Source organism: Lithobates pipiens, unplaced genomic scaffold (assembly GCF_037356315.1).
Source record: "Lithobates pipiens isolate NorthernLeopardFrog02 unplaced genomic scaffold, aLitPip1_a1.2 Scaffold_22, whole genome shotgun sequence".
In the NCBI taxonomy this organism is placed as follows: domain Eukaryota; kingdom Metazoa; phylum Chordata; class Amphibia; order Anura; family Ranidae; genus Lithobates; species Lithobates pipiens.
The window spans coordinates 175,576,497-175,600,188 of record NW_027507784.1 but is presented as its reverse complement, the minus strand read 5'-3'; the positions used below and the strand labels follow the sequence as shown (position 1 = coordinate 175,600,188).

Below are 23,692 nucleotides of genomic sequence, written 5' to 3'. Positions count from 1 at the left end.
CGGTGGGTCTCGCTGCTCTGCCGCTGTCATTCGATGAAGCAGCGATGACGTCACTCCCGTGCATGCGCATGGGAGCCGCCACGCGTGGCATATCGCCGTTGACGGGTGCCGCGCTCAGTGGGCCTGTGCGCCGCTGTCTACGGGACATGCGCCGTAGACAGCGGTGCCTGTCTTTCGGCAAATATCTCCTGAAGCGTGTAGGTTTAGGAGATATTTCTTGGACCTACAGGTAAGCCTTAATCTAGGCTTACCTGTAGGTCAAAGTGTGTTGTAAGGGTTTACAACCACTTTAAGGCAAACGGCTAAATAAAAAAGTTAAAATACACAGACGAAAGCTCTTTTACTTGCCAAATATAATATAATATATAGTATTTATTTCTATCCAGCTCTGAGATTTACACAGCTCTGCTACACAACACAGCATAGGCCTAGCAGAGCAGAAGACCTTATTTCATTTATTTTCATTACCAATTACAGGTGTCCTCCTGACCCCATGCCGCTGTAATTTATCAGTAAAAGGAGAAGAAGCAGACTGAAAAGCTCATCTCTCTGACACTCTGCTCCTATACGTATGCTTAATTACATAATATGTAATACACAATTTAATATGTGTCTTTTGTATCTGATGGAAGTTCAGTTTTAAGATTTTCTACAAATGTAACCACTTTTTAACACGCCAGACATTATAGCTGGGACCTAATCATCAATAAACTGGTAGGTACTGTAAAGAAGAACTATATTTTTTTATTTTTTTATGTAACTGCCCAGGGGACTAAGTGCATATAGCACTCGGTTCCCTTCTGACTGGTGGCCCCGTTGTCTGCCAAACACATCTCTTGCTGCTGGCTGTAGCTCCATCCCCTTTATAAGTCCAAGTTATGGATGCTCCTCCAGTGGTGGGAAGGTACAGCCAGCACAGATCACTGCCTCCCTTTAAGCTAAGTAATCTGTCATTATTAGGAATGAAAAGTCAGCGCTGCTTGTTCATGATACTAAAAGATCACCCAGAGCTGTGGCTCTGTGTAAAGTATCTGCCTGTGCCCTGTGAGTGTGCAAGCGCACATTGCAGCTGTGTGTCTATCGATAGCTTTATTGACACAAACATAGCCCAGCCAATGGATGACACAGCACTACAATGCTGTGAGCTTTCACTTTTGTGAATGAACAAACCGTGGTGTTTGGCTAGTCCCATGTATGACACAGCACAACAATAATGATTGCTCATTCATAAAGCTGAAGGCAAACACAAAGTGCTGCAGCGCTGTGTCCTCTATCAGCTGGGGTGTGTGTATGTTCAGCCACTGATAGATACACAGTGTTTCGGACTGAGTGATTTTTTATTTTTTTTTGAATAGCAGTGCTGTTCTCCAGAGCAGCCCCTGCTGCCAGTGGCCAGAGCTGTCAATCAGAAGCCTGTTTCCTTTCTAGCCGCATTGTCGAATGGACGGGGGCAACTTGTTCAACCATTCTTTCTAGAAACAGAGGGACAAGTGCTATAAGTATGGTATATTAACCTCTTCCCATCTTGTGTATAGTCAAATGACAGCTGCAAGGTGGCTCTCTCATCCTGTCATATGACATCCTTGGCTTCTGGGCTGCTAGGGGGCATGTGCCCGCCATGCCACTCGGGAGCCAATGCGTGTTACTTACGGCCGTGATGTCCACCAGGCACCCACGATTGCTGGTCACAGAGTAGACACACAGATCCATGTCCTGTCAGGAGAGAGACCAATCGTGTGTTCCCAGTACAGAGGAACACCGATCAGTCATCTCCCCCAGTCAGTCTCCTCCCCCTACAGTTGGAATCGCTCACTAGGTAACACATTTAACCCCTTGATTGCCCCCTAGTGTTAACCCATTCCCTGCCAGTGACATTTACACAGTAATCAGTGCATTTTTATAGCACTGTTCGCTGTATAAATGTAAATGGTTACAAAATAGTGTCAAAACTGTCTGTTCTGTCCACCGCAATATCGCAGTCCTGACAAAAATCACAGATCGACGCTATTACTAAAAAAATGAAAAATGCCATAAATCTATCCCCTATTTTGTAGGTGCTATGACTTTTGCGCAAACCAATAAATATACGCTTATTGCGATTTTTTATTTTTTATTACCAAAAATATGAAATAAAATAAGAATGCATATCAGCCTAAACTGAGGAAGAAATATGTTTTTTTTTGTTTTTTTTTAATTGGGATATTTATTTATAGCAAAAAATATTGTTTTTTTTCAAAATTGTCAGTCTTTTTTTATTTAAAGCGCAAAAAAATAAATCAAATACCACCAAAAGAAAGCTCTATTTGTGGGAAAAAAAATTATAAAAATATCATATGGGTACAGTGTTGTATGACCATGCAATTGTCATTTAAAGTGTGACAATGCTGAAAGTTGAAAATTGGCCTGGGTAGGAAGGGGGAGAAAATGCCCAGTATTGAAGTGGTTAAACAACATTATAAATATTTATTGGCATGGTTTGGGAGTGGATGGTTACAGTGATTGCATCCCCCTAATAATGGAGGTTGTACATATTTATATAGATGTCTAACCTTAAAATGTCTCAATGTTTTGCGTCGTAGTTCATCATACGATACAACCCAGAAACTCGACCTCTCTCAATCTTATGGACTTTAGTTATGATTCTAAGTTGAACTCGGAAGCTCTGCAACTCTCTTGTTTTACCCCTTTGTTGGGTTTTTCCTACGATTTTGTCATATAATGTAGCCGTCTCATTGTTTACCTAATTTGTCTGTTCAACTTAGCAAATAAGATCTTTTGTAAAAAAAAAAAAAAAAAAAAAAAATTATATATTTAAAAGCTAATTAGCCAAAATGTGATTCTTTCAGAGTTCAGTGAATCTATCCAAACATTTGCCCAAGGGGAGTTTTGAGGTGAATTGCATTAAAGTCAATATGGAGTGAATTTTTAAGGGGAATTGGGGCCCTTTGAGGGGCAGGTTGGCAAGCTATTGCCAAACAAATTGCATGGGAATGTCAGGCACTGCTTTAGAGCGCGTGTAAAAAAAAAAGTAACGCTAAACTTACTGTACATCCATAAAGTCCCTAGAAGCTGGTAAATAATGCCCCTAGTGTTGAAACTCAAAATCAAACAATAAACCAGCACTCAATAAGTGAATCTTTAAGAAACTATAATACCCATTCTACAAGTAATTGTGTTATGACAATTCACCCCATACCCAATCAATTTCAGCGATATACAAATCTAAGCTTGACTGTGATAAAAGCTCTGTATTCTTATATAGTCTTTGAATCTTCAAACTCTATTGAAATCTTCACATTCCTAATCTCCTATGTGGAAGAGGAGGCTAACCGAAAATAACTGACTCCTTATAAAAGTGAGTCAAACAGCATTTTTCATACAACCTAGGTTTGAAGCAAACTCTGTGGAATTTCTCCTTATCCAATACGTCCCACCTTCTTCAGCTCCACTCAGCCACAATGTGATGTTTTCATAAGAGGAGAACAAATCTCATAGTGTAATGAGTAGACTACATATTAATCTGAATTAATAAAAAAAATATAGATTGTAAGCTCCTTGAGGGTAGGGACTGATGTGAATGTACAATGTATATGTAAAGCGCTGCGTAAAATTGATGGCGCTATATAAGTAACTGAAATAAATAAAAATAAATATACTACCCTATGAGATTTTTTTGAGGCTCCCCCTTCAGCAAGTCAGAAATAGAGTGCTTGAGTAATTTTATCAACACCTTGAGGCCAGTTTGGAGGGGTATGATGGTGTCTCCAGAAGAGGAGGAAAAAGACATGTCACCAATGCTGGCTAAATATTGACTGCCCTCAGGGGGAGGGAAGAGGAGGATAAGGCTTTGGAAGTTAGTCAATTAAAAAGGCTAAGAAAGAGGGGCGTGTCCGGCCAGCGGAGAAGATGGCCGCATAGCTGCGAGCTCCTGCCGCATCACGCTACACAGCTACTCACCGCGACCACACGGAGGGGTTCCCAGAGAGTGCTTGACATTCCGGTAACGGCGGACATCTCAGGCAGAATGACCAAGCGGCGGAAAAACAATAGACCGCCCCAGCGTCTCAAAGACTTCTATCCGGCAGTGCCTCAGCAAGTCCAAGATGGCGCCGGTGCTCACTCCGGCGGAGGACACAGCTCGAGCATCGGACTTCAGTCTGGGGTGAGTCAGACTCCTGCTGTTATGAGAGATACGGGGGAGAGCTCACCCCCTTCTACCCCCACTATGCGCAGCCCTGCTAAATCCAGGCAGAGAAGGGAGGGAGATGAATTCTCTGCTGGGCTGCAGCATGTCTCCTCACAGCTCTCCTCACAGAAGACACAGGCTGAGCCCTCAATTTATATGTTTCCAGCCTCTGACAATGCTATCTCTGAGAGCACCATGAAAAATATGCTCCTATCTCTCAGGAGTACTTTATTCAATGTTTTCTCTGACATGTTTTCCTCTGTGAACAATACAGTTCAGGCTCACTCTACACAAATTCATCATTTAGAGTCTAAAATGGCGGATCTTTACACTGTCCATAATGAGCTTGTTGATGCGTATACTGATCAGGAAGCTGAGTTGCAACGCCTCCAATAAAAATTATCAGATTTGGAAGACCGCTCAAGGAGGAATAACATCAAATTCAGAGGTATTCCTGAAACTATACCTCTGAGTGATCTCACCAATTTTGTTCAACGCCTTATGAATGAAAGCTCTTATTCCGTCTCTGACAGACATTGAACTGTGTGTGGATAGGGCGCACCGTATTCCGAAACCAAAATTTCTCCCTGACACCGCACCTAGAGATACTCTGGCGCATATTCATTATTATCACGTGAAAGAAAGGATAATGGTGGCGGCTAAACAAAGCCCGGTGGTTCCTGATGAATTTACTGGTATTTCTCTATATACTGACATCTCACAACAAACGGCATTGAACAGGAAGAAACTGAATCCACTCACAAAAATTCTGCGCACCAACAACATAAATTACAGATGGGGATTTCCCACGAAACTCCTTGTCTCCTGGAATGGTAAATTATTCCCCATACATAGTGGGGATAAAGGTATACAATTGTTTAAACAGTGCAATCTGCTCCCACCTGATGCACAACCCCCCGCTCCACCTGCTCCGGAACGCCTGGCTGCGGAATGATCGTGACATGCCTATTGAGAAATTCCAGTCCTCTCCGTTCTGTTGCTACTATTCAGTAGCAAGAGGCAAGGAGGTCGAACGTTTAGTTTGCACCCCTTTTGTTGTGCCTAGTGCGCTGCACTAGTGGCCTATCTACCCCACACTTTTGTTGAAGCAGCTTTCGCTGCCCATTGTCCTGTTTCTACAGGTCTTTTTTACTTCTGATGATCTTGTTACCCTTTCTGTCCTTCGTCTTGTGATTCTCCCCTCCCCTTTCTTCTTGGGTCACCGTTTACGGACTATCCTCCACTACAAGAGAAAATGGCTTCTGGTCTGCGTCTCTTCCATGGATTGTTGCTCTATCTGAACTACTACTGATTGGGATGAAAATACTCCGCCTTTTCCAAAGGAATGTATGTCCCAACCCTGCCTGGCTCCTTACAACAGGGATACACAAATCTCATAAGCCCTCTCCTAAAGGTTACTGGACTACCTGGTACAGCGACCTCTCAGAGAATACCCGTACTTTGTCATGCCCTTGACGTTTATGTCAATTAATGCAAAGGGCCTCAATAGCCCTTTTAAACGATCTGCAATGTTAAAAGAAGCCGGCTCATTTAAAGCGGATGTCATATTTGCTCAGGAGACCCATTTTGCTGCCCATAAGTGCCCTAAATTGTACTTCAGAAACTATTCCCAAGTTTTCACATCTAATGGTCCTAAAAAGGCATGTGGAGTCCTAATTGCTATTAAAGACTCTGTCTTGTTCCGGGCCATCCACACCATCCAAGACCCCCTTGGAAGGTACCTCATACTTATATGTGAACTCAACCAAAAAACGTTTACATTGGTCAATTTGTATGCTCCCAATACCCGACAAAAAACATTTCTTGCTCCTCTACTTACCAAAATTTCAGAGGTGGTTCAAGGCACCCTCCTTTTGGGTGGAGATTTCAACGTAGTCCTCGACCCCACCTTGGACTCCTCAGCCCAAGTCAGGAGACCATGTCAATCTATTGTTCCTCTGCTTCTACAATATGAACTGTATGATGTTTGGCGTTGTTTCCATGGCTCGGAGAAAGATTATACGTTCTTATCAGCAGCACATTCTTCCTACTCTCGCATAGATTTATTTTTGACTGGGAAAAATTCGCTCCAAAATGTCTTGAGATCTGATATTGGCACAATATCTTGGTCAGACCACGCACCGATTGTGTTATGTTTTGAAGATACATTGCGTCACACTCCTCCTCCACTTTGGAGATTGAACGCCTCCCTTCTGGGAGACAAGCTATTGTGCCAAACGATTTTAAAGGAGAATCAAAATTTCTTTGAATTTAATGACTCACCTGATATTAATAGATTCACATTGTGGAATGCTTACAAAGTATATATGAGGGGTGTATTGATTAAGTTGGCATCCATTGTTAAAAAAAAGAGGACGAAGCAGATTGACCATTTGTTCCATTCCATATCATCTAAAGAACGAGACAATAAACTTAACCCAGACCCAAAACTGACGCAGGATATCCTTCGGGATAGACAACAACTGAGGTCCCTACTTCTTTATAAGCAAGTAAATCACCTCAAATTCCTTAAAGCCTCCTATTACGGGTTGCATAACAAGGCAGGGGCATGGTTGGCTAGAGTGGTGAAGGCAAAACAGATCAAAAGAAGAATAGCCACCCTTACTCATCCGCTTACCAAACAATCTGTTACTAACCCTAAAGATATAGCCAATGTGTTTGCGTATTATTATCAATCTTTATACGATCTTCGTAATGATGTGTCTACCCCTCAACCATCTCCAGAACTTATTGATGAGTTCTTACGAAAATTAAAGCTCCCCACCCTCTCCAAGGATCAAATTGCCTCCATATCTCAATCATTTACTACACAAGAGATCTGTTTGGCCATCCACCAACTTCCCAACCGTAAGTCTCCTGGAGAAGATGGTTTCAGAAATGAGTACTATAAACACCTCTCTAAAGAAATTGCCCCACACCTACAATCAGTCTTCAATCTTGCTTCATCTTCGGGAAATTTTCCAACTGACATGCTCAAAGTGGTGATAGCGACGTTACCTAAACCCGACAAAGATCCCACTAGTCCAGTAAATTATAGACCTATTTCCCTTCTTAATACAGATGTAAAGCTGTATGCCAAACTTTTAGCTACTAGATTGCAATCAGTCCTTCCCTGTCTAGTTCACCCGAACCAAGTGGGCTTTGTACCCGGACGGCACCAGACGTCTTCTCAACCTAATCTCACAGGCTGGATCCTCTCGAGTGCCTTCTCTGCTTCTCTCTTTGGATGCGGAGAAGGCATTCGACAGGGTCCACTGGGGTTACCTTCGGGCAGTGCTCAACGCCTTTGGAATTGCGGGCTGGATACAAACGGCTATATTAGCCCTTTACTCCACCCCTTCAGCCACGGTACTTACATCAGGGATTACCTCCAAACCGATACACATAACCAACGGGACAAGACAAGGGTGCCCCCTTTCCCCAATAATTTTTACACTTCTCATGGAACCACTAGCAGAGCATATAAGATCCCATCCTCACATAACAGGACTGACTATAGCTGGTAAGGAGCATAAAATCAGCTTATTCGCTGATGATGTGATGCTTATACTCTCTAACCCCTTGACATCATTAACTGAGACTCAGCAACTGCTACAGGATTTCAGTGCTGTATCCTATTATAAATTAAATGCCACAAAATCCCAAATACTTGGTATTAATGTCTCTGTGGCCATGAAATCCACATTAACCAGACAATTCCCCTTTCAGTGGGCCACTCACTCTATACCCTTTTTAGGTATACATTTGACCCGTCAGACCTCTCAACTGTATAACTATAATTTTAAACCCTTTCTAGAAACATTACCCCAACAACTGTCACACCTACATACTCAAGGTCTATCTACAATGGGGAAAATAGCAGCACTTAAAATGATTATCCTCCCTAAACTTCTTTATTTATTTCGCACATTAATCATTCCTGTACCCCGCACTTTTCTTTCCTCGGTCCAAACAACGTTTAATCAGTATATTTGGAACCGCAAGCCGCCTAGATGCTCTATTACTATTCTACTAAAACATAAGAAATTTGGGGGCATGGGTGCCCCTAATGTAACAGCGTACTACAAAGCGTGCGTCCTAGATCAACTTAAATATTGGTGGTCCCCCTCCGAACACAAAACGTGGACATCCATGGAGGTCAGTGGTAATTCTACTAGAAACCTCAAATCAACCCTGATTGCTATTCAATTGGGTGCTCATGTCCTTCCTTCCCCTATTCCCACTATCCAGATTTCTACCACCTTATGGTCGGAGTTTTCTATTTCCTCCATACCTAATCAGCCATTATGTAAATTATCTACCCCACTTTTGGTTCTTTACGATTTCATTCCGTACCTTGATTTAAAACCTTGGATCTCCAACGGCATTACTCTTATTAAAGACTTATACCATGACACGTCCCTTTACAAATTTGGTGATTTAATCTCCAGATTTTCTCTCCCTTCCTCAGCTTATTTCTTCTATCTACAAATTTACTCATTTCTACTGAAGCACCCCTTACCATTTTTCCTGTCCTTACCTTCCTCACTCTATAAGTTGCTCCAGGATCCTAGTAGCCCCATTAAAGGAATTTCCCTATTCTATGGTATTTTTACGGCCCAAGATTCTTTCTCTAAAACAACTACTATCTCTAAATGGGAAAAAGTCGTGGGTAAATCATTTCCTGACAATTACTGGAAGTCAGCATTTTCTATTACATATACTTCTTCCAGATGTGCTAATCATTGGGAACTGTTTCAAAAAGTTGTTCATTCCTGGTATCTCACCCCCTATAGATTAAGTAAATTTTGTCACGACTGCACGGCCTTCTGCTGGAGGGGTTGCGGAGATGTGGGTACGTTGTACCACATCTTGTGGTCTTGCAAATCGGTAAGATCCTTTTGGAACAAAATTTTTATATTGATATCCGAATTAGGCACTACCCATGTAGATCCCTCCCCTGAACTCGCTCTGCTTCACCTCACAATACATGAATTTCCATCTAACACTAGAATAGTACTTACTCAACTTTTGCTAGCAGCTAAATTGACTATCACCCGACTGTGGAACTCGGATAAATCTCCATCTCCTACTGATGCAGTAATTACTCTCAATCATCAGTGTGAGATGGAGAAATTATTAGCTGTCACTGATCTTAGGATTACGTCATTTCGGACCAAATGGACACTATGGCTCTCACACCCACGGTGTACGGTTAAAGATTGATAACGTGTTTTTTTTTATTCCTCAAGTCATTCCATGTACTTGTAACTATCATTTATATTTGCCCTTGATACTTGCATAAAGTGACCTCTCCCTCTCTTCCTCTCCCATTACTCCTTCATCTCCCTCTTGTTCATCTGCGAGAGCACCATCTCTCCAAGATATTCCACTAATGGAAGTGAAAGTCACAACATCCTTGTAGAAATCCTATTTATATTGCACTTTCACACATCTTGGCTACCTGGTGCCTCTTGAGGTCTGCATCTCGTGAATCTTTATAATGCCCCGCTTGTCTCCCCTATTTTTGTACCCTTTCCTTTTGTGTCTGTCTACTACCCTTCCTTTTTTATTTTTTTGTTGATATTAGTATTCCAGAATTTGAAGGGTGAGAGGCCCCTTCCCTCACAGGCACAGTGTGATCCCATTGGGGTGCCTGTGAGGGAATGGGGGGATATCTCTTGCCTGATATATGAGCGAGTAATTTCTTTCCTACACTCCTTTTGTACAGATTTGCCAATGTACGCAACTATTTCAGTTTAGCGGTTCATTGTGTGGCAGATATTGGTTATATGACTGTGTTTCTTTGCGGTTTATGTTATTTTCGGAAAATTCAATAAAAACTATTGAAACTAAAAAGGCTAAGAAAAAGTTAAATTTGCATGGCATCTGCTGTTTGCAGCCCTACTGCCTCTTTATCATGCAGAACCTGCTTGTGGAGTCAATCGTCTCACACTACCTCCACGCCCAACATCACTGCCTTTAGGTCCACCTGTCTGCTATTTTAGGTTTCTCATAGGGCCTCTGCCTAACTTTTATTTTTACTATGGGTTCAGGGGTGTAATGAATATGTGAGATAGTATAAGGTGATTTTGGCGCACACTGTTTTTCGTTTTTTTCTTTTCTTTTCTTTTTGTGCTGCAAATAGTCAGCTACCAGAACAGACTGTCAGCAAAAATAGAATGCAAAGCTCTTATCGCCCCAACACACACACACACACACACACACACACACACATATACATAGTTTATATACACTATATTGTCAAAAGAATTAGGATACCTGCCTTTACACGAACTGGAACTTTAATGGCATCCCAGTCTTAGTCCCTTAGGGTTCAATATTGAGTTGGCCCACCCTTTGCAGCTATAAGAGCTTCAACTCTTCTGGGAAGGCTGTCCACAAGGTTTAGGAGTGTGTCTATGGGAATGTTTGACTATTCTTCCAGAAGCTCATTTGTGAGGTCAGGCACTGATGTGGTCGAAAAGGCCTGTCTCACAGTCTCCATCCTAATTCATCCCAAAGGTGTTGTATTGGGTTGAGGTCAGGGCTCCACCTCAAACTCACTCATCCATGTCTTTATGGACCTTGCTGTGTGCACTGGTCCAAATCACATGGAGGGGAAAAAACGTAAATATGTTAAATTCAAATCCTATAAATTACCTGCAATTTTGGGCTGAATCCACATCTCACCAATAAAAAAAAACTGGTCAATGCCCTTTCCCACAATCAGCAAACTTCACTTGCTATATTCATAACACTGTGAAATGCAGTAAAGTCTAACTTGCTATGAAAGCAGCCCCTTTCGCTCTAAGTCTGAATGCTGATATGCAGAGGAATACCAGAAGCTATTACAAAAACAGATCATGGTACTATTTAAAAAGTATAATTAAATGGGGATCTTTTACAACGTAAAAGGATCTACAGTTACATTTATCAAAATTACACCAAGGCACAAATTAGGGACTATTTAATAAAGTCTTTTGCTTCTGTCACCTATGAAATCTGCAAGGATGACCTAGAATTACATTTTGTTGCAGCTTCCAATATACACAGGTATGCACAGAAAATGGATAGGATGCAACAGACAATAATATAAAATAATGGGGTATTGTCAGTCCTTTGGCATAGACCATTTGTAGTACTAATTGCATCTCCAGATGCAAGAATATTTAAGCCTTTTCACATGATGACCAAACATTTTAGCCACATTGATGTGTTATGGAAACCAAAGAAACCTAAGCTCTTTGAATATATCTGCAAGGCTTCCAAGTTGGTAATTTTCCAGCTTAAGGAATCTGAATTGAAAGGTTTTGTCTTCTTATATTTCATTAATTTGTTTCCATGGGCTAAATTCAAGTTTGCACCTGGGAAGGCCAAGCCAAAATGTGGCAAACCTTAAAATGTAGCAAAAAATAAATAAAATACAAATGATAAACCTATATATCCACTAAAGACATTATCCAGTATGTTGGTTAAGTTGGGCATAAGCTTTCTGAATGACACTAGTTGAATTACCCTGGCAGGCCAGAGTGTGTATGTATATGTTGCAATAATGCACAGTGTGTTGAGGGCATATAAACATACCTGCAATTTTAACTATGGTATTAGAATTTTTTCGGTATTTTAACAATAAAGACCCTTCTTAAAACAAAAATATTAGCATTTCATAATTTATATCACAAATCCAAAAAATAAGGATGTTTATTGCTTAATCAAGCATATAAGCTAATTATTTGCTAATGCCCTAGGCCAACCTCTTGTTTATTGCACAGCTGCAGAAGGCATAATATTATAAGAAGCCAAAGGGGGCCACTGGAGGGGCTACCCTTTAAATCATTCACCAATCTTCCATTCATAGATGTTGTTTTTAGTCATAGAAGCTGTAGAATTGGCTTCTATGAATGGCAGAGCTGGGCAGAAAAGGCGGGCATAGTTGGTACTGATATGAGCCTGTGACACCCCCTAGTTCTATAAACCTCTGCCGTAAGAAGATTGTAGTCGCAGAGGTGGGGAGGGGTATGGACAGAGGAGGATCTCACCTACGAGAAGAGGCATTATACACAAGGGAGACATTCTACTGACTGTAGCAAAACTATGATAAAACAAAAAAAAATTTACTTAGTGTGGAAAATCAAATGTTTTAATAGCTGTACCCACCATTCGCCAGAATACAAGATAATATCAAATGTTATACATCAAATATAAGTGTCATACAAACATCAGTATACAAATAAAGTCCAATCTTTCTAAAATAATGTGAAAATAAATAGTTATAAAGAAGTGAGTCCATTCAGACAAAAGGTAAATATAGAATTCCAGCCTTCTACCAACAGGATGCACAATTCTTGAAAAACACGTGCCCTTCACCACACAAATGAGCCTTTTACCATACTGTGTTGATCTTAAAACACAGAGATCAACAAGGCATGTTTTAATTTAGATGATTCCAGCTTTCCACAATGAACCACCAACATAAAAACCATAATTAGGCTTCCAAGGTGCCTCCAGTTGTAGTCCAATCAGCCAGATAACCCCATGCACGAAATTATACAAAGGAACAAAGGTCACACATAGGGGGTTATTTACTAAAGGCAAATCCCCTTTGCACTACAAGTGCACTTGGAAGTGCAGTCGCGGTAGATCTGAGGTTGACATGCAAGGAAAATAAAAAACAACATTTTTGCTTGTACATGATTGGATGATAAAATCAGCAGAGCTCCCCCTCGTTCCAGATCTTCCCAACAGATCTAATGCAACTGCACTTCCAAGTACACTTCCAAGTGCACTTGTAGTGCAAGGTGGATTTGCCTTTAGTAAATCAACCCCACAGTGTAACTCTGTATTGCACATTTATTAAAAAAAAACAGACAGGTACTCACAATTTAAAAAAGCAAATCAGCATACAGAAATAAAATGCTGCACAGGTTAGCACTCTGGGGGCCCCTCTCTACACGTTTTGCATCAATACGTGTCATAAGGGGTACTAGAATTATGTTTTTTTATGCAAACACTCTTTATGCAAACACCACTTTCAGATAAGAGTGGTCTCTGCGGTGGATTTGCCACAAGATCACTTTTATCAGTGGTGGGAGAGAAAGGGCCCTCCCGCCGTGCTCCAGTGTCTCCCCTCCCTCCGCCGCTGCCAAAGGCTCCAGTAAGCAGCGGAGGCGATTTAATATTCTCTCTTGCTGGGTATCGAGACGAGTGAGGGGAAGATGGTCCCCACCTGTCTTCACCTGATGATATGCTGCTCGTCAATCCTGCCTACTGTCACAGATCATATGTGGTGCTGATCTGTGTCTTGCCTTTTACTGTTGTAGGTCGGCTGGTTCCTGTGGTTCTACCACCCTGTGTTCAGCTCTTGCTGCACTCAGCAGTTATGGATGTCACCGGCTTCACCTGTTGCCTTTTATAGACTTCCTTCCTGCTACTTCCAGCCTCCCATGTGCTTCTCTATTTAAATTCCACTCAGACCAGTTTCTGGTTGCTTGAGCAACACTTGATCCTAAGCGCCCTTCGTGTAACCTGTTTACCTGACCTCTCGTGAACCGATCTCTTGTGTACTGACTCAGCTAGTTCTCCTGAGTACGTTATCTGCTGACCGCCCTGACCTTGGCTCGCTAACTGACTTTCCTTTGCTTCGTCCATCCATTCATCTATGTCTGACTGTGTCTTCTGGTACTCTCCTTGCGAGCAGGGTGAACCCAGGGGTCGTGACCTGGGGTCAGCATGCACCTAAGCCCAAACCCTTTTGAGGAGGTCCCTGGCAGAATACTGGCTGGCCTTCAGATTCCATGCCCTGGGTGATCCCTTGTCACCTGCTTGCCTGTGGGCTGACATTACTAGCACCGTGACACCTACTTAAGCCGCACAGTCGAGATGATCTCTGCCTTCGCCTTGGTCACATCTCTAGAGATGCTCTCCTGTGTTCCTGTTAAAAACTTGCTTCACTGACATTCCTTCTGGCTCCAGATCCTGCTTGCTGCTCTACTACACTCATCTCTGGCTCCCTGACATTTTGGCTTGTCTGACTATCCCTTCCGGTTCCTGAACTCTGACTATGTTTTAACTACGCTTACTCTACTATATTTACCTTTTTTTATTATTATTAAACAAGTGTGATTTAACTGTACTTCTGTCTCAGTCTGATTCATGTTTTCTGATACCAGTATGAGAAAGTGATGCCGTGTACACACGATCAGACTACCTGGCAGACTTAGTCCGGTGGACAAACCGCCGGACTTTGCAGTGGAGGTCCGCTGGACTTTACGAACGAGCGGACCTGCCCACACACAACCGGACTTTTCCAGCGGACTTTTGAAATGAACGGACTTGCCCACACACAGAGAAAAGTCTGTTAATTTTGAACATGGCTCCAGGTAGACGGGACTAGCGAAGGAAGTCAATGGCGCCGCCTCCATCGGTGAGATTGACACCTCGCTGTCCCTGTCACCTGGTATGGATTTAAAGGGGAACTCCTACACCGAAAAAAATGGCATGGGGTCCCCCCAAAGTCCATAGCAGACCCTTATCCAAGCATGCAGCTCGGCCGGTCAGGAAAGGAGGTTGGGAAGAAAAAGTCCCCGGATAGTCCGATCGTGTGTACGCGGCATCAGAGCAATAACACCAAATTTACCACACCTGCTCCCCATTCATACTTGAGACCTTGTAACACTAATGCCGCGTACACACGATCGGACTATCCGGTGGACTTATTCCGGTGGATAAACCTCTGAACATTGAAGCAGAGGTCCGCTGGACTTTCTGAACAAGCGCACCTGCCCACACACGACCGGACTTTTCCGGCGGGCAAACCGCCGGACTTTTGAAATGAACAGACTTGCCCACACACGGAGGAAAGTCAGTTCATTTTGAACGCGACTCCAGGTAGATGGGACTAGCGAAGGAAGTCAATGTCGCCGCCTTCGGCGGTGAGATTGACACTTTGCTGGCCCCGTCACCTGGTATGTTCTTAAAGGGGAAGCCCTACGCCGAAAAAACGGCGTGGGGGTCCTCCCCAAGACTCTTATCCGAGCACGCAGCCCGGCCGGTCAGGAAAGGGGGTGGGGGTGAGAGAGCGCCCTCCCTCCTGAGTCGTACCAGGCCACGTGCCCTCAACATGGGGGGTGCTTTGGAGAAGGGGGGCCTTTGCGCCCCCCCACTCCAAAGCACCTTGCCCCCATGTTGATGAGGACAAGGGCCTCTTCCCGACAACCCTGGATGTTGGTTGTCGGGGTCTGCGGACAGGGGCTTATCGGAATCCGGGAGTGCCCTTTAATAACCGGCCCCCCACCCTATGCGAATGAGTATGGGGTACAATGTACCCCTACCCATTCACCTGGTGAAAAAAGTGTAAATAAAACACAAGGTTTTAAAATAATTTATTGCACAGCTCCGGTGGTCTTCCGTCTTGGGGGGTCTTCTCACCGGACTCCTCCGCTATCTTCTGCTAGCTCTCTTACTAGTGGAGGAGCCCGGCTTTCTTCTTCTTCTTTGCTGCCGCCCGGGGGTGTTCTTCCGTCTTCGGGAGTCTTGTCCCCCTCTTCGGTTCTTTTTGCCGGGCCTCCGCTTTCTTTTCCCAGCTCTTTTACTAGTGGTGGCCCGTTCTTCTGACGCCATCATCTCTTCTTCCGACTTCAGGGGTCTTGTCCCCCTCTTCGGTTCTTTTTGCCGGACCTCCACTTTCTTCTTCCAGCTCTTTTACTAGCGGTGGCCCGGTCTTCTGTCGCCGCTGTCGAAGCCACCGCCACCTTCTCCTCTTCTTTCTTGAGATACTGATTCGACGCTCTCTCTGACCGCAATGAGTCAAAACTTCTAAGTCCGCCAGACTTTTGGGAAAAAAAAGTCCGCCAGAGCCCACACACGGGCGGATTGTCCGGCGAACTCTGGCCCGCCGGACAAAGTCCACCAGATAGTCCGATCGTGTGTACGCGGCATAATGAATCACATGACATCAGGAAGGGGAAATTGCTAATTGGGCCCAATTTGGACATTTTCAATTAGGGGTGTACTTTTGTTGTTATCGGTTTATACATTAATGGTTGTGTGTTATTTTGAGGGGACAGCAAATTTACACTGTTATACAAGCTGTACACTCACTACTACTAACAAAGTATCATTACTTCAAAGATATAATAAAATATTTACAAAAATGTAAGGGGTGTACTCACTCTTGTGAGATACTATATAATATATATATATATATATATATATATATATATATATATATCTCACTATATATATATATATATATATATATATATATATATATTTCTTTATTTTAGTGACTAAAGTTTAATAGGTTTCCTTTATGTTTAGCAGTACACGGAAGACAAAACACAATAAAGACATGGGGGGTTATTTACAAAAGGCCCCAAATCCTTCCTTTGCACTTCAAAGTATTCAAATCCGCAAAAACAAATTCTGAATACTGTAATTTTTTTTAAAACTGTGCTAATTGCAGCCAAGTGAACCGGAAGTGACATTGTGACGTCACTTCTGCGTTTACACAAAGGAGACTAGTACGAAGCCATTTCCGGTTTCCTTTCTGTCTCACTTTAGTTGGCGAAAGTGCCGGATCGTGGAACGGGTCTCCCAGCAGGAGACCTGGGAAGATCGACAGAAGGTGGCAGGAGGGGGGGGGGCATCCCCTCTTGCTTCTTTGGGATAACAACTGAGTGGCTTTTAGCCACATCAATTGTAATCCCTGAAGAGCTGACTGCCCACTCCGGTATAACCTCTTAAAGCTGAGGCCGCATAAGTGCGTACGGTCGGCAAGAAAGGGTTATAGTGCCCCCTTTACAGAGTAGTCCCTGTTACATTAATGTAAAAGGGGCACTGCGATGTAAAGGGGACTACACTGTAAAGGGGGACTGTAATGTAAAGGGGGGCTGTGGGCTGAGGACAGACTCTGTGAATATCCTCTCCTCCAGGTCCCCGGGAAAATTGGCTGAAGTGAAACCGGTCCCTGGTGCCAAAAAGGTTGAGGACTGTTCCTATAAAGTGTAGAAACAGTAAGCCCTCATATCAACACATCAATACCTAATGGACAAGGAACACTTTTTTGGATAACCATGTACAGACTTTGGAAAGAGAAGACGGTTGGTTAAATTTGCTTGATGGAGGTCATCTTTGTGAACTATATGTTGAAACCTTCCCTTTACAAAGATAAAGGTCTGTGACACCAGCAATCATCAATTAACAGTACTGCCATAATATGCGTAACATTGTTATTTCATTCCTCTGAGCTCCACCATGTAACAACAGTTAACGCTTGCCTGTATAATAACAATTTACACCTTGTGTTATGTACACTACTTTACACCTGCTTCATATGCACAATACAGTAACTGTATTATGCAACTGGACTATCCTGAATTATTTAAATGCTAGGGCATACCCCATTATCAGACCTACTTGGATAAGCAAGTAAATATTTTCCACGAGGCTTACAATATTCAGAAAAGCCAGCTGTGCTTATTTAATGTCTGAACATTTTCCATAATATACATGAATGAAAACTATTACTGATTTACTGTATGGTTTTAAACCTATAAGCATTTAGAGAGAGCAAGAATGAAATGTGTTCTACTCTCTATATATTTCACTTTGACCTGCAACAAGTAAGTGCATTATAGTATCATTATTGAGCATAACAAACTATTATCTGAGTTTCTCATATAAACTTTTTTTGTGCGTTACTTACAGGTGAGGAAGTTAGATCACGTATTCTTAACTGATTTTCCAAATCTTGTACTTTGTATTTCAGTTCAGTATTTTCTGTTTCTAATTCCTGAATCTGTACAACAAACACAAAACACAACAATAGTGAAAGAAACCATACCAACAAATAATACATCAAAGCAGTGGTTCTCAGTTCCAACCATATATAACCTCATATATAATTCATGAATGTACTGCAACTGTTCTTTGTTCAACAGGAGATTGCTAAACAGCAATACTATACAAACATGGTTCTATTTCAAGAAATGTAGTTATTCTCAGAATGAGCTGTATGACAACTTTCTTTTCTTCCTTGCCAATAACACTGGTCTCACAGTCAGGCTCCGATTTGCCCTCCAAAATCGATCAGAAAACGTGTTCATGCTGGAGTCTGTATTCGACCAGCAAATGCTTTATTATATAAAAGCCAAGAAAGTACAAGCAATGCAGAAAAGCAAACCACTATTGCGTTTTGGCTAAAGAAGCCTTAATCATAGCTGGTTTTCCAAACATAGTTGTTTTCCTTAAATACTATCCCGTTGTATAGGCTATTAAAAAAAAAGTTAAACATCAGCTGTGGTTAATATATTTAGTTAGCCATCCCCTGAAACTCAGGAAGGACAAGGAAACCAAAATTCCATTCATTGGTTCAAACTACAGTAGATACAAATTATTATCTTTATATCCTAATTATAAAGGGAAACGCATAACTTCTGGGCAAAACTTTTACACATTAGCATCTTCATTTTCTGATGATGGTATTTAATGGCAGATGCCAATAAATAATTTCTCCCACTGCAATACGGCATTTAAATACTACATAAGATACAAAACATTATTATCCCACGCAGACAAACCCTATAGGCATACCCTCTAATAAACATATGACAGCTATATAGTGCTAATGTGCTACCCAAACCAAGTGCTGCATGTGTGAACAATCAGTTTATAAATTCGTGTTTCATACATGTCACATAAGATCATTTCAATCTTCCTCCTGTGATATATACTTCACCACGTTATGAAGACATTGCACACTCACCAGAAACCCAATGACTTGTTATGTTTTTAAAAGGTCAGTGAGCACTTGATGTCATAAAACTCCTTACGCCACACTGTCATATAGAGAAGCACACCCTTTCTTCCACATAAACTGGAAACAATTAATTGGGGATTTATTACCGGTTCCCGACCGTCCGCCGCAGTTTATACTCGGTTGGCTCCCCTGTGCGAGCTGCCACAACTGTACGTGGGCTATTTACGACACTGTAGGAGCGCCCGCAGCATGTGCCCGGTATCGATGCAATTCCGCTGAGCGGGCGCGATGACTGCCGGGCACCCGCGATCACTCGTGACAGAGCGGGAACTCGGATCCCGGTTCTCTCAGTGGAGAGGAGACAGATCGTCTGTTTATACTAAGTATGAACACCACCAAAAAGGCGGGGGGGCGTGGCCGTACGGTGATGGCGGTGGGAGTGTGTGAGGAGTGAGCTGTGAGAGAGATGTGTGCTCTCACCCCGTGTATGGATTGACGGCGCCGGTCTATTACACTAACGCTGCAGCTCCAGTCGGCCCCCGCTCATGCCTCAGGAGATGCTGGAATAAAGAGCTGGAGAGAGCGGCCGAAAGAAAGTGGCAATCAAACGTATGGCTGAGCTAAAGTTCAGCACAGCCCTGCATAACCCCCTCGGTTACCTGAGTATGGTGCGCTCTCTGTGCTAGTCCTGGAGGGCTGGACGGACGGTGGAACAAAGCCTGGGCGGCTCAAGTGCTCTGTTATGGGATTCGATGGCTGAGTGAAGAGACAGGGAGCTCCACGCTGCTACAAACCCCGCGAGATTACGAGCAACGGGGTGATAGTAAGCTATGAATTTGTATACAACGCAATGTACTCACTCTGACTAAGCCTTGAATGCATGGGATAATTGAGAGATAAGCCTCACAGTCGGCAGAAAAGACGTTTGCTTGCTTATATACATGTTATCTCTCATATTGCTAAACCAGCATACTGCTAACCAGCATACTGCACTACAGTGTTATAACCTCGCATGAACTGTTACTTATTACATTTTATCTGAGCCTTGTGGTGATAGTAATAACCAAGCTGAGAGGAGGCAAGAAGAGCGGCTGTTGCATAAAAGCACTTGGACATATGTGATATATCTGGATATATATTTTTATACCTATATAGCTACCCCGTCAATGGCCTGCATTATCATTGGTGATACCCCTGCTATCTTCGGTTAAATACTTTAACCAAGACGTAAGGACTTTTTTTTTTTTTTTTTTTTTGAGCACGAGAGCTGTTGGTATTTATTTATTTATTTATTTATTTATTTATTTTTTTTTTCTTTCTCCTTTAAAGAAGGGGTTGTGGTAGGGCAACGATATGTCGGCAAGGAGGAGAGGGGAGGAACAGGTCGGCCAGGACAATGTGGGGACCCAGTCATTGAGATCTGCTAAAGACAGAGATAAAGATAAAGATAGGGAGAGGGCTCCCCAACCGGGTGCAGTACCGGGAGTATCTTCAGCCGCGGCAAAACTGGAAAAATATGCCCACACCCCGGACCATACTCCAACTAAGGGTGGGGGCCTAATAAAAATTCCATCAGATAGAAAGAGTCAAGGGTCATCCGCAATAGGAGTAAAGAGTGCAACTAATAAGAACACTGGGATAGTTGGAAGACCTGAAACAATCCCCCCGTTGGCCCCCTCATTAGAAGGAGAAGCTGAGCCATCATTAAAGGAGGTGCTGGGGGCTGTTAATACCTGTAAAGCATCGCTGGCTGAGTTATGTGACCAAACAAAGGGCATCAAAGAGGAAATAGTTATGATGCGTCACGATCTCCAGAAGACAGCGGACAGAATAACATCAGCTGAGGGCAGAATAAGTCAAATCGAAGATGAGATGTATCCCTTAAACCAGGAGGTCCAGGTTCTCAAAGTACAGATGGGTAAATTTGAAGGGAAACTGGATGAAATGGAAAATAGACTTCGAAGGGACAATGTGAGGGTGGTTGGTCTCCCGGAAAAGTGTGAAGGCCCGGATCCAATCGGATTTTTGGAGAAATGGTTTATTGAGGTGTTTGGAAGAGATTCCTTTTCGCAGCAATTCGCAATAGAGAGAGCACATAGAATTCCATTTAGAGTTTCGCCACAGGGAGGACATCCTAGATCTATGCTACTAAAGTTTTTGAATTATAAAGACAAAGCAGTCTTACTTCGTAAGGCTAGAGAAATGGGTAGTATCCAATATAAGGGAATTAAAATATCGTTTTATCCTGATTTTTCTCCTGAATTGCAAAAACGTAGAGCAGAGTATATAGAGGTGAAGCGCAGGCTTCAGAAAATGGATATTACATATGCTCTGCTGTATCCAGCACGACTTCGTGTAATAGCAGCGGGAGAAACCTTATTTTTTGACTCACCGGCTGGTGTAATAACTTGGATAGAGGAAAGGGGGGACCAGATAGGGAGGAGGTGAGGGAGAATTTTTTTTTTTTTTTCTTTTTTTTTTTTTCGTTCTCTCCCTCACCCTCTCGTCTTCTCTCCCCCCTTTTTTCTCTCCCTTCCCTTTTGTTTTCGGTTGGGGATTTTCTTTTTTTTTTTTCTCTCCCTTTATTTTCTTTTTTTTTTTTTCTCTGTTTTTTGTTTTTTTTCCTTTTTTCCCCCCCTCCCCCCCTTCTTTTTTTTTTTTTGGGGGGGGGGGAGGGGGGGCAGCACATATGTATATGGGGCTGAGGTTGTGTGGTAAATTGAATAACTATCGTCATTTAAATAATACATACAATATATGTGTAAGGGGTGAGGTGTGTTATAATGCTGATGTATAAGTTGTGTAATGGGGGAAAGGGGGGGAGGGACGGGAGGGTGGTAAGTGGGGAGGGGGGGGTGGGGAGTGGGGGGAGGTATGATTGCACAGGACGGTATGTAACGGTCACGGGAAAAGCCCCTAGGGGTAACCTAGAATGGTATAAGGGGGGGTGGGGTAAGGGGTTGAGTATAGAAAAAGGATATAAGATTAAGGAAAATAGGGTTGAGTACACAAGAGTAATTTATAAATTAAAATTAATACAAAAACACGGATTGAAATCACTAGTAGAGGGGAAATCTATTGGTTTTAGGCTATGGAACAAGTTTAGCACAAAATATCATAGTGTTATGCAAAAAGATGTATATGTTTATGGGGTGGTTTTTTTTTTTTTTTTTTTTTTTGTGTTTCTGGTCCTCTCTCTCTCTCCCTCTCTCCTTCCCATGCTTCTCGGTATACTGGGCTTCTCCCTCCTTTGGTAAAAAAATGTTTTGTTCTTTGTCTTTTTTGCTTGGTAGTTCTTGGTATATATGAGCATATTACTTTCCGTCTTTTTTTTTTTTTTCTTCAAAACAATGCAGACTAGAGTTTTGAAAATTGGATCATGGAATGTCCGGGGGATGGGTACACCTGTAAAACGAGCAGCAGTGTTTGATGTTTTTGAAAGTTGTGATGTCCAGCTGATCTGCCTACAGGAGACGCACTTAACTGAAGAAACTAAGTTACAACTTCGAAGTAAGAAGTTTCCATTTCAATTCCACTCAGTCCACACCTCTTACTCAAGGGGGGTGGCTGTATTGATAAGGAAAGAAGTTGCGTTTCTGTGTCGGCAGGTCAGCATAGACAAAGAGGGGAGATATGTTTTTTTGCATTGCGTAATAGAGAACCGGGAGTATATCCTGGCAAACATATATATCCCCCCTCCATTTGGGTTGGAGGTCCTTTACTGCTTATTGGAGTTCATAGTGGATAAGCCCGGGACCCCGGTTATAGCGGTGGGGGACTTCAACGAGGTTGTTAGTAAAAACCAGGACAGGTTTCCACCAGGAAGATACACCCAGAAGGCAGATGAGACCTGGCTGTTTCGGTTCCTGCAGGAGGGAGGGTTGTTTGATATGTGGAGGGTGCGTAATCCAACCTTGTTACAATATTCATGTTTTTCAAGTTCTTTTTCCTCACTCTCCAGGATAGACTTGGTTCTGGGGAATGAGGAAGCAAATAAAGCAGTGAGGGATATAGTATATCATCCTAGGGGGGTATCTGATCACTCTTTGTTGACAGTATCAATAAATATAGAAGGAAAAAGAACCCCTAGGGTATGGAAGCTGAATCCAGTATGGTTGGAAGTAATTGGTGATCCAGAAGAGATATTAACCCGGCTAGAAGAATTTTTGGAGTTTAATAAAGATACTGCAGCAAGAGGGGTGATATGGGACGCATTAAAAGCTTATCTTCGGGGAATCCTTATCCAACAAGTTGCGAAAATTAAGGGGAAGTCAAAGAAATGGGAGAATAGAGTAAGAGAGGAGGTAATGGAAGCCGAAAGAGCATATGTGGAAAGTCCTACCCCAGAGAAACAAAATATATGGTTAGAAAAACAACAGGAATATAAAATGGTGATTATGAGGAAAATGGAGAATAAAAGGTTATTTCAGAGCCAGATTGCTTATGGGGAGGGGGAAAGAGTTGGGAGAATGTTGGCGCATTTGGCAAACACCAATTCCTTGTCCTCCTCTGTCCTTGCGATCAGGACAGAAGAAGGAGAAATTATATCACAGGGCGTAGAGATTATAGATACTTTCAGAACATACTATGAGAAGTTGTACAGGTCTCGGGGGGCCGCGAAGGACAGGGAAATGGATGTATTCTTTGATAGTATTACAACTCCGTTCCTCACTGAGGAGGAGAGGGGGGTAATGGAAGCCCAATTAACATTAGAGGAAATTCAATCAGCGGTGGCAGAAATGGCT

The 23,692-nt window shown here is 42.6% G+C and overlaps 1 protein-coding gene across 6 annotated transcripts in view; it reads right to left on the bottom strand.

Annotated features, from left to right (window-relative positions):
* GULP1 (GULP PTB domain containing engulfment adaptor 1) overlaps positions 1-23,692 on the bottom strand; it is a 1,104,299-nt gene that overhangs the window by 88,590 nt on the left and 992,017 nt on the right. For all 6 annotated transcript variants that reach the window (XM_077448663.1, XM_077448664.1, XM_077448666.1 and 3 more), the window contains one exon: positions 17,895-17,987. In XM_077448663.1, the coding sequence (XP_077304789.1) occupies positions 17,895-17,987 (93 nt within the window). The remainder of the gene's footprint in view (positions 1-17,894; positions 17,988-23,692) is intronic.